Consider the following 15,472-nt stretch of genomic DNA (forward strand, 5'->3'; position numbering starts at 1 on the left):
GTGTGAATGATGCCGTGATGAGTTCGTGAGTGGTCTAGACCGTCGTCTCACAGTCAACTATGGTTGTTAGATCGTTGTCTTTATATGATGTAATTATTTAATTATTTTGTACAGAACTCCGTTATATATTAATAATGTGACATTCGTTTCTGCACCATGAGTTATTGTATGTGTGACTTGATCCCAACAAACTTGGTAAAGTTCGCCCCCGGTTTTGACCCCCCTAAAACCCGGGATGTGACAATTATGTACAACTATTCCAAATTCCATAGTATCCTTGTAGAATCTCAGGCCACGACAACGTCCACCACTGTTTTGCTTTGTTGCATTTAAATGGTAGATTTGAATTGGATTGGTTCCTAACACGGTGTTTCGTTTGAAAAATCAATCTATTCTAGATGAGTTTCTAGATGAGGTGGTGCATCATGAATCCATTCCACGAATTTGGTTGAATGAACTTATTCCTTATATTATTACTAATTTTATATTATGAGAAATGAAATGATGAATTAACTAATTTCATTTTACAAACCAAACAAAAAAAGTAAGGAGTAAAAAGATGTTGGATTAGCTCATTTTTTAAATCAAACACCTCGTAATTGATCTCTATGAATTATCATTCCGTTTCCAACCGGATTTATAATTCATCAGTCCCAGACTCCGAGTGAGTATACTAGCTTTTTATCACTGGTTTGGAGTTGCTTCACTGTACAGTCATGCCGAATTCAAATTTCATTCCACTGTGAGTAGAAGGGATGCCTTTGTTTATATAAAAAAGATTTAAAACTACTCCATATAAACTCCATCCGATTCCTTGATTGGCAAGCAATAATTGTTGCAGCGTCCAAGGTTGTCGGTGCCGTCCGATCAGCCGCCCGGGACCATCCCAGCCGCCCGTCCTATGCCCCTAGCGTCAACTGCCAACAGGGACAGGAGGCGTGCGCCGCGCCGCGCAGTGCAGAACTGCGCAGGTGCACTGTGCAGAGTGCCCGAGACACACGACGCGTCATTCTGTTCCGCTCCCCCTTCATTTCCGCGTCCGCTGCTTTGGCTTCGCCTCGCGGTCGCCCAGTCGCAGCAGCAACACCGCCCCCGGCCTCGCTTTGCAGCCCCCTCCCTCCACCGCCTCCTCCACGCCCTAGCGCTCCGGCCCCCGCCCCGAGCTCGTCGTGGCCGGCTGCGCTGCGGTGCCCGCACCTGTGGGGGCGTGCGGGCCGGTGGTGAAACGACCCGCGACCTCGGTGCCTCTCGACGTCTGCCCGCTTCCTCGCCGGCGCCATTTTGTTCGTACGCCTCCTGCCCCCCAGCTCTTGCTCGCTAGTAGCTTGCGGCTGTGGTTTGCTCGGTTGCTCTCTAGTACTTGAGAGGAGGGTATCGGGCTTGTGGGTTTCGCTTGCTTCTCCTCTGTGGCTCTGTGCTTTAGCGCCCAGATCTAGTGCCCTAAATGGATGTAGAGGTGTTGCTTCACCTATTAACTGGCAACATTTCGACTGTCTGATTGGAATCAACCAAGTCGCGACTTCCCGCTACTCCCGTGCTTCAGATTGCGCGCTTGGGTTCCCGTATGGGCGCGGAAGCGGAACAGTGGAACAGGGCGTGTTGTCGAGTTGGTATGCGTGGAAGCGGAACAGTGAAACAGGCCGTGCTCGTCTGTGCACCTTGTGACTGTTAATTCTACACGGCTATGAATAAATGTCACACTGCTGAGTGCAGACTCTGAAATCTGAGTGTACTTTACAGTTTATTGACTAGATGTGCACGTACGGATAGATTAGTGCTGTAGCTTTTCATTCGGTCGGCCACATTTTCTATGATGTTTAGATGTAGATGAGAGTCATACGGGGGCGTGGTGAACCAAATCAATTTTTGGTGGCGGTGTGGTCCCAAATTCCGCCTCATACTACTTTGACCCAAACCAAACATATCTAAGTGCTCTGTCTCTGTGTACATCCATCCGATGTGGACATATGTCTTCAGATGCCATGCCTATTAGAAATAAATAAAAGTACTGCAGTAGGTCAGATCAGCATAGCTTCGTGCAAGATAACTCTCTCCCTTATTGTTTTGACATACTGCAGCCATCATAAATTTGTTGTTCAGCCTCTTACTTTCTGCCTGACCCTTTTTAACACATCTTTCATTGCATTATTAGGTCTAAATCCCCTGTGATAAGCACCACTGCTCGTGATGCATTCTTCGGAAAATAAACTGGGTTGGAATGAGACCTCTATGGGGTTGGTTCCTGTACCAAAAAGACCAGCTAGACCTGATGCTTCCCACCAATGCAAATCTGATTCCTTTATGAAGCGATCACCAAGGAAAGTTAGAAATGCTACTCTGGCAAAAAGCATAAAGAGCAAATACCACTATAGTCCCCTCAAACAGCGGAAGGGTTCAGATTCTGTTCCTGGGAAAATCGTAACAGGACTAACCGCAAGGAAAAAGAAGAAAAGGAAAATCCAAATTACAGACGAGGCAACTCGTTTGGAACGAAGAGCGAGATATTTTCTAATCAAGATAAAACTGGAGCAGAATTTGCTAGATGCTTACTCTGGAGATGGATGGAATGGGCAAAGGTGCATTCCCTGCTCTTTCTGCTGTAATCTGCTGGTGTAAAGAAAGTTTTCAAATCTATATACATCCTTGTAGAGTCAATGCATTCTTTTGAACTTTGGAACCTGAAAAATGCTGTCTTATCTTGTCACGATGAATAGAGGAAAGTTCACGGAAAGTGTAATGTAGCTTTTAAGGCTTGCAACAAGATGCTTATTATTTTGAAACTTATTCATATGAGCTTTATGACGTCCCACGAAGATTAGGTGTATGTGGACAATTTTCAACAAATACACGTTTTATGTTTTTTAAACTTCCTTAATTATATTAATATAGATTTTCATAGTCTATGAACATTTGGGTTGATGCAATTGATGTCTATTTCATGGAATGAAAGTGCTGTGTGGTACCTTTTATTGACTGGGTTAGTGAGATAACTCTTATTTTCCTTCCTATTGTTCGGATAGGTTCATGTTAACAGGTCATATTGTAACTAACCTTGATTAGATTAGATAATAGCCCCCTTGGGTACTGTAGCATATATAGGCAGACCCTAATATATGGGCCTTAACACCCCCTGTCAAACTCAAGGCGGAAGTGGAGGATTTGAAGCATTGAGTTTGATTAGATGAAACTGATGTTGTGCCTTAGTTTGTGCTTTTGTGAAAAAATCCGCAAGCTGTAATTCTGAGGGCACATATTGAAGATCAATGGTCTTCTGGTGACAATGAGATCTAGTGAATGAGACATCAACACCAATGTGTTTTGTGAGTTCACGCTTCACTGGATCATGACAAATTTGTATAGCTCCAGTATTGTCACAGCGAAGAAGTGTAGGCGAGTCACAAGAAACGCCTAGATCAGCCAAGAGCCAACGAATCCAGATAATCTCAGCAGTAGTAGTAGCCAGGGCTCGAAGTTCTGCTTCAGTACTAGATCTAGATACATCGGCTTGCTTCTTGGATTTCCAAGCAACAGGGGATGATCCAAGAAGAATACAATAACCAGTGATGGAGCGACGATCTGTAGGATCACTGGCCCAGGTAGCATCAGAGTAAGCATGAAGCTGAAGTGGAGAATTTGAGTCATAAAATAAACATTGTGTTTTTGTCCCCCGTAAATATCTAAGCACACGAAGTAAGTGCCCATAATGAACTGATGTAGGAGCAGAGACAAACTGACTCAAGATCTGAACCGCATGAGCAATATCTGGCCTGGTGACAGTAAGGTAAACCAAGCTGCCAACAAGATGTCTATATCGAGATGGATCTTCCAAAGGTGTCCCATCAGTCGAATGAAGAGATAAGTGAAGATCCATAGGTGTGGCAACACTGCGAGTATCACTAAGACCAGAACGATCAAGAAGGTCTTGTATGTACTTAGCCTGAGAAAGATAAATACCATCTTGAGTCTGCAAAACCTCAATGCCCAAGAAATAACTGAGTGCCCCCAAGTCAGACATTTGAAATTCCTTACTCAGAGACGACTTCACATGAGCAATATGGTCTAGATCATCGCCTGTAATCAACATGTCATCAACATATAGTAATAGCAACGTGCGTCCTCGTGAAGAAACATGAATGAACAATGCAGGATCATGATCACTAGAATAGAAACCACAAGCCTTGATGACAGAAACAAATCTCTCAAACCAAGCACGAGGAGCTTGTTTGAGACCATACAAGGCTCGACGGAGACGACATACATGCCCTGATGGAACTTCTATCCCAGGAGGTGGATACATATAGACTTCCTCGTGTAAATCACCATGAAGAAAAACATTTTTGACATCCATCTGAGAGATAGTCCAAGAAGATGAGGCTGCAACAGCAAGTAAAGCTCGGACAGTAGTCAGATGGGCCACAGGTGCAAAAGTCTCATCATAATCAATACCCTGTGTCTGTTGAAAACCTCTGGCGACAAGACGAGCTTTATATCGCTCAATAGACCCATCAGATTTGGTTTTAACCTTGAAGACCCATTTGCACGTGATAGGTACCGCACCAGCAGGTAACGGAACAACATCCCATGTACACGTGCGATGAAGGGCATTTAATTCATCAGTCATAGCAAGCTGCCACTCAGGTATACCAGAAGCCTCTTTATAAGATGATGGTTCAGCAATGACTGCCCCAGCACGGGAAAACCCATAACGGTCTGGAGCTGCAATAGTGCCACGATCACGAAGATGATATCCCTGATTAAAAACAACATGAGAGTCATCATTGTTAGTACAAGTATCAACAACAGGATCATCATCAGGACTGGTCGTGGGAGTAGAGCGAGGACGACGAATGTAAGTCTGAGTGACAGGTGGTTTGGAAGAGTAAGACTGAGAGGGTGTGGAAGTGGAAGGTGGTGTGATGGGAATAAGGACATCTGGGGTAGAAACAGTAGGTGGTGATACTGATGAATTTTCAGAAATGGGAGGAAGGCTCATGAAGGAGGTAGACTCTGTGGAATAAAAAGAAGAATGAGTGGAAGAATTGTAAAAGAAGGGACGATTTTCATTGAAACTCACATCTCGAGAAATGCGCATGCGACGAGAAGATGAATCATAACATCGATAGCCTTTATGTTCAGGGCTGTATCCAAGAAAAACACACTCAACAGATTGAGCAGTCAATTTAGTACGTTCACGAGGTGATAATAGGACATAACACGTACATCCAAAAACTCGAAGGTGGTCATATCGTGGAGGAGTTCCGAAAAGAACTTCACCAGGTGTTTTGCCAGAGAGTTTGGATGACGGTTGTCTATTGATGAGATAAACCGCAGTAGAAACTGCTTCACCCCAAAAATGTGAAGGGACAAAAGAAGATATCAACAAAGTGCGAGCAGTTTCTATAATGTGACGATGTTTGCGTTCAGCCACACCGTTCTGTGCATGAGCACCAGGGCAAGAAAGTTGAGCAAGAGTACCCTCTGAAGTCAAAAACTGGCGAAAATTATCAGATAAATATTCACCACCCGAATCAGAACGAAAGATTTTAATGTGAGTGGAAAATTGAGTGTGAATCATACGAGCAAAGGTTTTATAAATAGAAATCAGCTCAGAGCGGCGTTTCATAAAATAAATCCAAGTGTAGCGAGAATGATCATCAATAAAAATGACATAATATTTATATCCACCTTTTGACACAAAAGGTGCAGGACCCCAAATATCAGAGTGAACCAAATCAAAGGGTTTAACAGAATGAGAATTACTAGTAAAATATGGAAGTTGTATTTGTTTTCCAAGATGACAACCCTTACAATGAAAATCAGACTCAACCGAAGTATGACCTAAGCAACCTGACTTTATTAGTGTAGACAATCTAGATCCACACAAATGACCTAGACGATGATGCCACTGGGCAAAAGACGCAACAGAAGCAAGGGTAGCTGAAAGCATATGCGCTGGAGATGTAGGCAAAGAAGGAAGCCGCAAAGAGTCCAAGATGTAGAGGCGAGGAGCAGCTCTACGGCGACGGCCAGTCCCAATCACTTCCCCTGTGCGAAGGTCCTGTACAAAACAAGATGAGTCATCAAATCCGACAAAGCAATTATGATCCGTAATTTGGCCTACGGAAAGAAGATCCATAGATAACTCAGGGACGAAGAAAATATTAGGTACTGTAAAGTGCGGATCTGAAAGAGAACCCTTATGAGTAATGTGGCATACAATACCATCAGCTGTCTGCACTGAAGCACCATCTGTGACAGGTGTAGTAGAAGCCAACTTTGACTGATCAGAGGTGACATGAAAGAAAGCTCCTGAATCAAGTACCCAGGCCGACTCTGAAGTACAGGCGGACGAAGTGGCAGCAACAGCAACTGAGCCTCTATTAGATGGTCCTTGACCACGACCGCGAGCAGCACGTCGTGCACGGAAATCAGTCAACTTATCAGGGAACTTGACAAAGCAAAGCTCAGATCGATGATTGGTCTTGCCACAATGATCACAAGGCTTAAAAATATTCTTAGGTTTCTGGGCAGCAGCCAACACACTGTGAGGATTACCACCAGTAGAGGACAGAGAATGAAGACGAGTCTCTTCAGCAAGTAAATCAGACAACGCCTTAGCCATTGTGAGAGTGTCAGAACCCTGAAGTAAACGAGCACGAAGAGAATGAAACTCGGCCCGAACACCCATAACAAATCTGTAAGTTAAGAACTTCTCAATAAACTGATGAGCCGGACACGGATCAGCAGTACAAGCTGGCACCATAGATGTCAAAGCACTCATCAGACGATCAAAGGCTGAGTAGTACTCATCAATGCTCATATCATTTTGCTCAATAACATGTGTCTGCTGCATGAGAGTGTGTAATAGAGCACCACTGTCCTGAACAAAACGCTCCTTCAAATGAGACCAGATGGCTTTGGCAGTTTTAAATTTAGACAAACTCATAATCATAGACGGTTTGACGCTGTTCACCATAGCAGTCATCACTTTACCATCATTAAGCTGCCATGTTTTGATATCAGCAGCATTGCGACGATCATCCGCAAGTACGGGTGCCGCATCGGTCAAATGAAAGAGTAATCCATGTCCTCTGAGTGCAGTCTCAACACAGAAAGCCCACTCCGGATAATTGTGTCCATCAAGAGTGATATTGACCACAATAGCATTTGTCGTCATATTGAATTCAATGAAAAACAGGAAGAACAGGAGACTGAAACCAAGCAAACCAGAGGAACCGCAGCTGACAGCAGTCCGAGTTGGACGAGTTGACGAAGGTCTTGGTCGCGGAAGCCGAGTTGATCAGTCTGCCCGCAATGGCAGCCACCGGCGCACGGCGCAGATGGCGACGAGGCAGGGTGCAGTTGACGGCGACGCAGATCCGGATCCGCAGACTGTTGCGGTGTGCTGCAGGCGGACGGCTACAGGGCGCAGTAGGCGGACGACGAAGGACAGCAGCCTGGCGCAGCACTGCTGGGAACGGCAGCCTGGCGCAGCACTGCTGGGAACTGCGCCCTGGCGCAGCAAGCACGGCGGACAGCAGTGGACAGCACTGCTGGGAACTGCGCCCTGGCGCAGCAGGCACGCGGACAGCAGTGGACAGCGGCGACCAGGGGCGGACAGCAGTGGACAGCGGCGGCCAGGAAGGGTAGATTCGCGACGGCGGATGGGCAGCAGCCGGATCCGCGAGGATGGCCGCGGAACGGGACGAGATCCGCGATGGCGGATGGGCAGCGGCGCGGATCTGGACGAGGGCGGCGCAGACGAGCTCGCAGTCCAGCGAACGGGCGGCGGCCGGATCTGGGCAGCGGCGGCGCGGATCTGGACGAGGGCGGCGAACGGGCGGCGACCGGATCTGGGCGGCGGCGGCGCAGACGAGCTCGCAGCGACGGGATCCAGCAAACGGGCGGTGGCCGGATCAGGGCGGCAGCGGGCGGGATCCGCGCAGATGAGGCCGCAGGCGGTAGGGCCGCGACGGCGGCGGAGAAGACCGCGACGGCGGCAAAGGGGACCACGACGGCGGCCGGAAGGAGAGATGGTGGCTGGAAAAAAAAATCTAAGAAACCCTAATCGTGACCTCCTCTGATACCATGTAACTAACCTTGATTAGATTAGATAATAGCCCCCTTGGGTACTGTAGCATATATATAGGCAGACCATAATATATGGGCCTTAACACATATAACTTTTCTTAAATCAGTTCCACAACATTGCTGTTATGTAATTTGCTTCCTCGTTTTTTTCAGTTGTTTTTATGTGCTAGTACAGTAAAGTACACTAATTATGTTCACCTTCCCAAGCAGCCGAGAGAAAATAAAGCCAGAGAAGGAACTGCAACGTGCCAGGAAACAAATCATAAAATGCAAAATTGCTATACGTGATATCATCCGCCAACTTGATTTGTATACTTCTACTGGGAGTGTTGATGACCCACTAATGCCTACAGATCAGTCCACCAATCCCGAACATGTATGTATGTTATCAAGTGAAGGTCAGATGCTCTACTTCATTGGATCTATCAACTGATAAATTGTCAATATTTATTTTGCTAGACCATGTGCTCAACATGCAAGTCTCATGAATCATTTCCCAGCAATAAAATTATCTTCTGCAAAGGGCCCTGCAAAAGGGCATGTCATGAGAAATGTTTGGAACCTCCCTTAAACAAAAGCGGTAATTATTTCTGTTTTACTTCCAAATGTGCGGCTTTATATTTGTTTGACATGGTTATGTGTTGAGTTTAAAGCCTAACAGATTTATTTTGAACTCTCCACCTCCCTTCCCTGAAAACTTTGTTTCAGCCTTTCATGCTATCCTTTTTGTGCTTAGTGTAATAATCTCGTTACATGTGTATGGCAAAACAATGCCTATTTTGTTTGCTTACCGGTAAAAGTTATAAGGATATATTTTTTCATTTCAAAACCAGTTGATCATTGACAGATAAACAGTACCTTGACACGTCTTACGCTAGATTTATCCCATTCCTTACTAAAAAGTTACCATTCTAAGTCCAGGCTGATTTTTGGCAATATCTGTGTTTACTTTATTTTAGAGTTATAAATTCATGTGCCAGACCCATCAGGGCTCAACAATAATAGCTGAACACTGTCTAGTTCCTCTGTTTTGTAAACCTATTTTAGAGTTTTGCTTTTTGGCTTGTCACTGCTTAACTTTATAGTTTTGTTAATTTTCTACCTTCTATAACTCTTAAAAAATCCCATGTGTAACAAGTTGAGATTTTTGAGCTGTATGTTTACCGCATAGGTTGTACATGGCCAGATGGCCTGGATGTAAAACCAGCTAAACTCTGCAGTTTGAATGCACTTGTTGCTGAGCTGCAATTATTATCACGATAAGTTTGCTTGTCATGATTACAATATGTAATACAAACATTGATTGGCAACAGGCACATAAGTACATAACCTAGCATAATTGTGCCAATAATCTGAATGAACTTGTGCAGAAAAAAAAATGATATTGCAAATTTATGGAATTGCACTCAGCAAGGTATATATTACCTCGGGCCAAAATCAACAGTATTAGAGTCTAGTGCCAAACTTTAATTGGCAAAGTTTGTCATGATTTGTATATTCATGTAGTCTTTTCTGTGTAATAGCTTTCATGTTGTGGTGTTGTTTGGTTCACTTTTTGCTTTTGTTTTATATGTAGTAGACAAAACTTGCCAAACTTTAATAGTGTGGCATTTATTTCATAGGAACTACTACCTTTGAAGTATCATTACTCCTTTGCATGTCTGCTTTTGCAACAGTTCTATGTAGATTCTGTTTTGATGCTGCAGTGGCATTTATTTTACCGATGATACATTTATCTGTCTTGTTCTTTTCATCAGTACTTCCAACAAGTAGCCATGGGTGGCTTTGCAAATTCTGTTTGTGCAAGGTGAGGATTTTAGAAACTATTAATGCACATCTAGGGACGAGTTTTACAGTGAAGTGCCACTTTGAAGTAAGTGTTTATCATTCTCACACCCATATTATGATTATTTTACTTCAGCATTTTTGTCACTGTCAATTCTACTTGCTTTCTGTAGGATATATTCAAGGAAACTACTGAACTAATAGACTCTGAGGATGCACTAGATGAAGATTGGCTTTCTGAGTATTCAGGTGATGAGGACTATGATCCTGATGAAAATGAGGCCAGTGGCGACTGTATGGACAGCGGGGAGAAGATTATGTCTGATGATTCCAATGGTTCAGGAAGCCCCCTTTATTCTCCAAATGACGATATTCCTGACTTCATATCAGCAGACTTAAATGTTGTGGAAGGGTTTTGTCATACCAATTTAGATTTAGGCATTGATGCCGTTGAAGATGATTTTGCACAGATCCTCACCTACCAAAGGCCAAGAAGAGATGTTGATTATAGAAGGCTTAACGAGGTATATTTCACCAGTACATATTGTTGTTACCAATATTGTAATTCAAAACACTGGTAGGAAATGTTCTGTAGAAGTCACTCATCAATTAAGTGTTGATTACTTATTATCCTGCACAGGAAATGTTTGGGAAAATAACCGGGAATGAAGAACAGAGCGAGGACGAAGATTGGGGCCATGAAAGGAGAAAGAAAAGGACACATTCAGGTGTTGCTGGGGATAATTCTGTTGGTTTCTTGAACGTTATATCTGATGAAAAGAGCCAGAAGAAGGGGAGAAAACTTTTCAGGATTCCTCCTGCAGCTGTTGAGGTAATTGATACTTGAAAAATGATAGACTACTTTATAGCTGCATATTATGATTCATATATCTATTTGCTGTCATGCTGTGATACAAGGCCAACTCATGGTTGTATTTGGATTTGAATTCGCTTATTGCGCACTGCCGGCGACTATGGAACTACCACTTCTACCTTGTTCAGTTGTTCATGGCTTCACGCATGCTTACAATAACATCCTCTGATCTTCACCGTGCTAAAAACAGGTACTTCGCAGAGCTTTTGCTGAAAATGAGCTTCCACCCCGGGATGTTAAAGAAAATCTCTCAAGAGAATTGGGAATTTCTTTTGAAAAGGTATTCAGTGTTGGAATGCTGGATTGGATAAATGTTCTCAGCTGTGTGTTACTGAGTACTTTTATGTGTTGATTCACCTGAAACTTGCTTTATGCTGTTCAATTACTGTATGGCACCGTGGAGTATAGTGAAGTCCATATCACAGTTGTCTTTCTTTCCATCAACAATGTATTTGGACAGGGCGTCTAAGAAATATGGATTGATTACCATTTTTTTTCTTCAAATCTTAACATCAGTAATCAATGTCTGTCATCCATTTGCAGATTGATAAATGGTTCAAAAATACACGGTGTGCTGCTCTCAGAGATCGGAAGGTTTGATTTATGTCCCATGGTTATTCATATGATCTACTGTTTCCGTCCCAAAATAGTTGTCGCTGTGGTATTTGTGCCAGTCAAACTTTGTTTGGCTAGACTTTTAGAAAATATTAGCAACATTTGTATCTCCAAATAAGTTTATTACGAAAATAGATTCAAAGAGCTATCTGGTGATACTAATCATGTACTATAAATATTAATTTTTTTTGTATATATTTGGTCAAAGTTAAAAAATGGTTAACTCCTTGAAAAGCGAGAACAACAACTATTTGGGATTGAGAGAGTACATCATATCATTTAATCAATAGTATTCTCTTGCATCCAAAGTTGTTACCTGCTTACCTTTGATTCTTGGCCCCCACCCCACCCCAAACCACCACTTCTGTTTTCTCTCTAGAAACATTTGCAGCAGGACGTAATAGAAGTTAAAAAACCCAACAATGTCAGTGTATTTATGCTAGTGAATATGTGTTTTCTATAAGTGCACAAGTTACTTAATATGTACAGAATCATTCATTGGCACGAACTAAACTTTGATTTAACTGTTATGGCTTTGACTATTGCATATGCTTTTATTCTTTGAGTAAATTTATTGAAGGACACAGCACCAAGTTCTTGTACTTTTCATTCAGCATATCTTGTGGTTATATACTTGACAACGTTGACATTGGTGCCATCTTTCAGGCTGAAGGAAACAGTCATAATACAGCTCCCAGCAAAAGCTCAAAAAATAAAGGAAAAGCTGGAATCTCAGGCAAGGTTGATTCAGCAGACAATCCATACTTTGTTCACATCTCTGAAACCACCAAAGTCCTGCTGTGTTTGTGAGCAAATGAGAAAAGTTTGATTCTCAGTTGTCTATTGTCTTAAGGATTCATGTTGGTTATAATAATGCCAGGACAATGGTTAGCTCCCCAGGTGAGGGAGGTGCTGGCCAGGGATCAAATCCTAGTGGCCAAAAGAAAAACCCCTTGCTGCCAATCCCCAAAAGGTAGTGGCAGATCGCAGGTCTGTGGCAGCTTTAGGGCTCGTTCAGTTGGCAGCGGGTTGGAGGGGATTGAGGGGGATTAAATCCCCTTCTGTTCAAAATTGAATAGGAGGGGATTTAATCCCCTCCAATCCACTAGCAACCGAACAAGCCCTTTAGACCTTGTTTGGATACTCTCGTATTTAGTTCAATCCACATGTATAATGTATTGAGATGGATTGAAGTGTAACTTAGTTTAATTTACACCTCAATCCACCTCAATACATGTGGATTTGGATTGAAGTGTAACTTAGTTTAATTTACACTCAATCCACCTCAATACATGTGGATTGATGTAAATACGGGAGTATCCAAATAAGGCCTTATTGGGATGATGAGGCCATGGTTTGGTGCCTTTCTTCATTTTTTTGTCAGTTTATTCTTATTGGAACACAATGGGCGGGTCTCCGCACCCCCACCCCAACCAGACGAGTTCTTTAAATAATTCCATGCACCAAAGGTTTATAGTCTGTGTGTTACTTGATCAGTTGATCTATAAAGTATAAATATCACCTTTACAGATTACTTCATTTGAAAATCTCATTTCAAGTGGCCATGAACTAAACTGAAGTATATTTTAAGTTTTTTTTTCTGTTACACTGAAATATTTTGGTTTCATGCGGAAATTTATTGAAATAAAAGTGCCAAGTTCTCTCTTTTTTTTCTTCATTTTATCTTGTGCATATAGATATCCAAATAGAGTGTATTGTTAATCTCTCTCCTGTCATGCAGACTGGAAGGAATGGTCATGTTACTGGTCCCTGCAATAATTTGAGAACAAATGAAGAAAAAACAGGTATATCGGGGAAGTTTGATTCAGGAGACAACTCTTGTTTGGTTCCCTTCTCTGAAGTCATCAATGTGCCTACGCGATTGCCACACAACTTTGAGATGAGGAAGATGGAATCAACTAGAAGTCCTGCGAGGCTACACAATAAAGGAGGGTTCCTGTCTGCAACAGTCCAAATTAAGGTAGAAACGACACGATGCTGACTGCGTTTAGATCTTATCTAATTTTACGAGGGACTTAATTGTGTGGCCTCAACATGTTTGCAGGAGAGTACGTTGTTACCCACAGGCAAGCCTTGTTGGCAGTCAGAAATGAGCCATCCAACAACTAATGAAGTGAGCACTTCAGCGCAAGCTACTACTTGGATCGACGCGGGGGCGTGTGCCGAGGAGCAAGAACCTACTCCTTGGGTGGACATCGGGGTCTCAGACTACCAGCCTTTCCTGGATGTGATCGACGACATGTGCGGACTTGAGTGGAGGCTGCAGAGACTGAAGGAGAACATGCTCTCATCTAGCATAGACGGCCAAACCGCCGCCAGTGAGAGTGACAAAAGAAACCAGACCGTGGTGCTAGTGCCAACCGCCGAGCTCAAGGAAAAGCTGCCGCATGACGGTTTATTCGGGCATTATTGCCCATAGGTCTTATATACATAGCGGATAAACTGTACAGAGAACCAAGAAGAAGAAGAAAACAAAAGGGAAACAGCAAACAGACAGGTGCCCGCTTACATACCGGTCCATACTGTCAGGCACTACTCTCCTTTCTTGGGCCTCGACACGACTAATACTGTGCTAGTCCAGAACAGATGAGCCATAGCCATTACCTGTGTGCCTCCCAGGTTCAGTTCATATGTTGTATGTATTAATGTATATCAGAAGAGTCGTGCTTAGTAGTAGCAAGAACCTAGTCCTGATCCAGACCGTGAATCTGGATCATCTTGTCCTGTGGTTGTACCGTGCAGAACAGACAGATGTCGGCTAGTCGTTTGGTTCTGAAGTAAGAAACTATAAGCATGCGTGATTTTGGCCCGTTGCGTGACAAAAAAAAAAGAGGTGGTGAGGCGCAGGTTTGTATATGTTTCCACTGCTGTAGACCGTCCCAAAATTCTCTCCAGAGCATAAGCGACCAGAGATCTAAATCCTAAACACCAGAAGACAATCAGATTACACGAGCTGCTAGATGTTTGGCCACCAGTTCATGTGCATATTAGGGAATTATCCTGCTGGTGCTGCAAGAAATGCTCCTGAAAAAAACGGAGAGGCTGCTGGATATTCCAGCCTGGGCCCTGGGCCCCTGGCCAGGCCAGTGAACTGTGAAAAAGCATCTCCATTCCGGCCGCAAGCAGCGAGCGCGTGGTACCATGTTATCCGGTCCGGTCGTCTCGCCTCAGCCCGGAGCAGAGCAGAGCAGAGCACAGCAAGTAAAAACGGAGGATAGGTTAGGGGTCCAAGTGTCTGCGCTGCGCACCATGCAAATCGCAACGCCCTGCACCCTCTCTCTCTCTCTCTGCTAGTGATAGGGACCATGAAGAGTAAGTATACTAGCTAGCTGACAGAGTTAGGATAAGATGGATGGGTTCCTGCTGATGGGGACGGCAGATATGCTAACCTTGGCGCCTGGTGCTGGCCGCTCAAAATCACCAACGTTTCGCACTGCTCATGGATTTGACGTGCTTGGTTTTGGGCCACTTCGATGTGATTTGCTTGCAGCGGAAGACCGCCCCACACGCTTCCTTGCTAAAACCCTGAAAAAGGATGCGATTCTAGTTCTACGTTTTTAAAATTAAAATCGTTTTTTTACTTAGACTTAGACCAAAATAGTACCTCTGTGGTAGTGGCACAGAGGTAAATCTCAGTCAAGGTTTCTATGGTGTCGCTTATACATTAAAAAAAATAAATGAAACAACCACCCTCAGTAGAAAAGCTCTATATTCTACGGCTTTGAAGCACATCTATATTTCATTTTCAGAGACTTGCTCAAAATACATGTGTCCGAGGTTTAGCTTTCTTTTAAGCGACGGTTATATATTACATATATTTTATATTAAAAGTGTAGCTTTGGTTAGTTGTAGTTTAGATATATATATTAAAAGTTTTTATCGAATGTCCGAAAATACACTCGGTAAATTAACTTTACCGATAAAATATTTATCAAGTGTAAAAAGATTTTTACCAAGTGTTTGAGGCTCTCGTTCGAGTCCAGTAGTGAATGAATGGAGTAGTATTTTTTTTCTTTAAAAAGGCTACATGCATGGTGGTTTCTAGTCTGCTTCGACGGTGTGTGTGTTGGTCATTTGTGGAGAGCG

The 15,472-nt window shown here is 43.4% G+C and overlaps 1 protein-coding gene across 3 annotated transcripts; it reads left to right on the forward strand.

The window, feature by feature from the left end:
- Positions 1-942: 942 nt before the first annotated feature.
- LOC111589339 (pathogenesis-related homeodomain protein-like) lies at positions 943-14,195 on the forward strand. 3 transcript variants are annotated; one of them, XM_035958828.1, is made up of 12 exons: positions 943-1,287; positions 2,153-2,576; positions 8,302-8,467; positions 8,551-8,671; positions 9,849-9,964; positions 10,050-10,400; positions 10,517-10,708; positions 10,941-11,030; positions 11,294-11,344; positions 12,032-12,106; positions 13,107-13,346; positions 13,431-14,195. In XM_035958828.1, the coding sequence occupies exons 2-12, from the start codon at positions 2,188-2,190 to the stop codon at positions 13,803-13,805; spliced, it is 2,166 nt and encodes a 721-aa protein (XP_035814721.1). In that variant the 5' UTR covers positions 943-1,287; positions 2,153-2,187; the 3' UTR covers positions 13,806-14,195. The 3 variants fall into 3 exon arrangements, with proteins under 3 accessions (XP_035814721.1, XP_023155946.1, NP_001357958.1); NM_001371029.1 differs by having other exon boundaries at positions 1,101-1,283; XM_023300178.2 differs by lacking the exon at positions 2,153-2,576 and having other exon boundaries at positions 963-1,287.
- Positions 14,196-15,472: the final 1,277 nt, after the last annotated feature.

The sequence above is a fragment of the Zea mays genome, chromosome 5 (genome assembly GCF_902167145.1).
Source record: "Zea mays cultivar B73 chromosome 5, Zm-B73-REFERENCE-NAM-5.0, whole genome shotgun sequence".
NCBI classification, from domain to species: Eukaryota; Viridiplantae; Streptophyta; class Magnoliopsida; order Poales; family Poaceae; genus Zea; species Zea mays.

Excerpts from the sequence above, each read along its gene's own strand:
- LOC111589339 (XM_035958828.1), top strand. The coding sequence starts at position 2,188 with ATGCATTCTTCGGAAAATAAACTGGGTTGGAATGAGACCTCTATGGGG. Across the intron at positions 2,577-8,301 it reads GATGGATGGAATGGGCAAAG|CCGAGAGAAAATAAAGCCAG; the intron begins GTGCATTCCCTG and ends CTTCCCAAGCAG. Across the intron at positions 13,347-13,430 it reads CTGCAACAGTCCAAATTAAG|GAGAGTACGTTGTTACCCAC; the intron begins GTAGAAACGACA and ends ACATGTTTGCAG.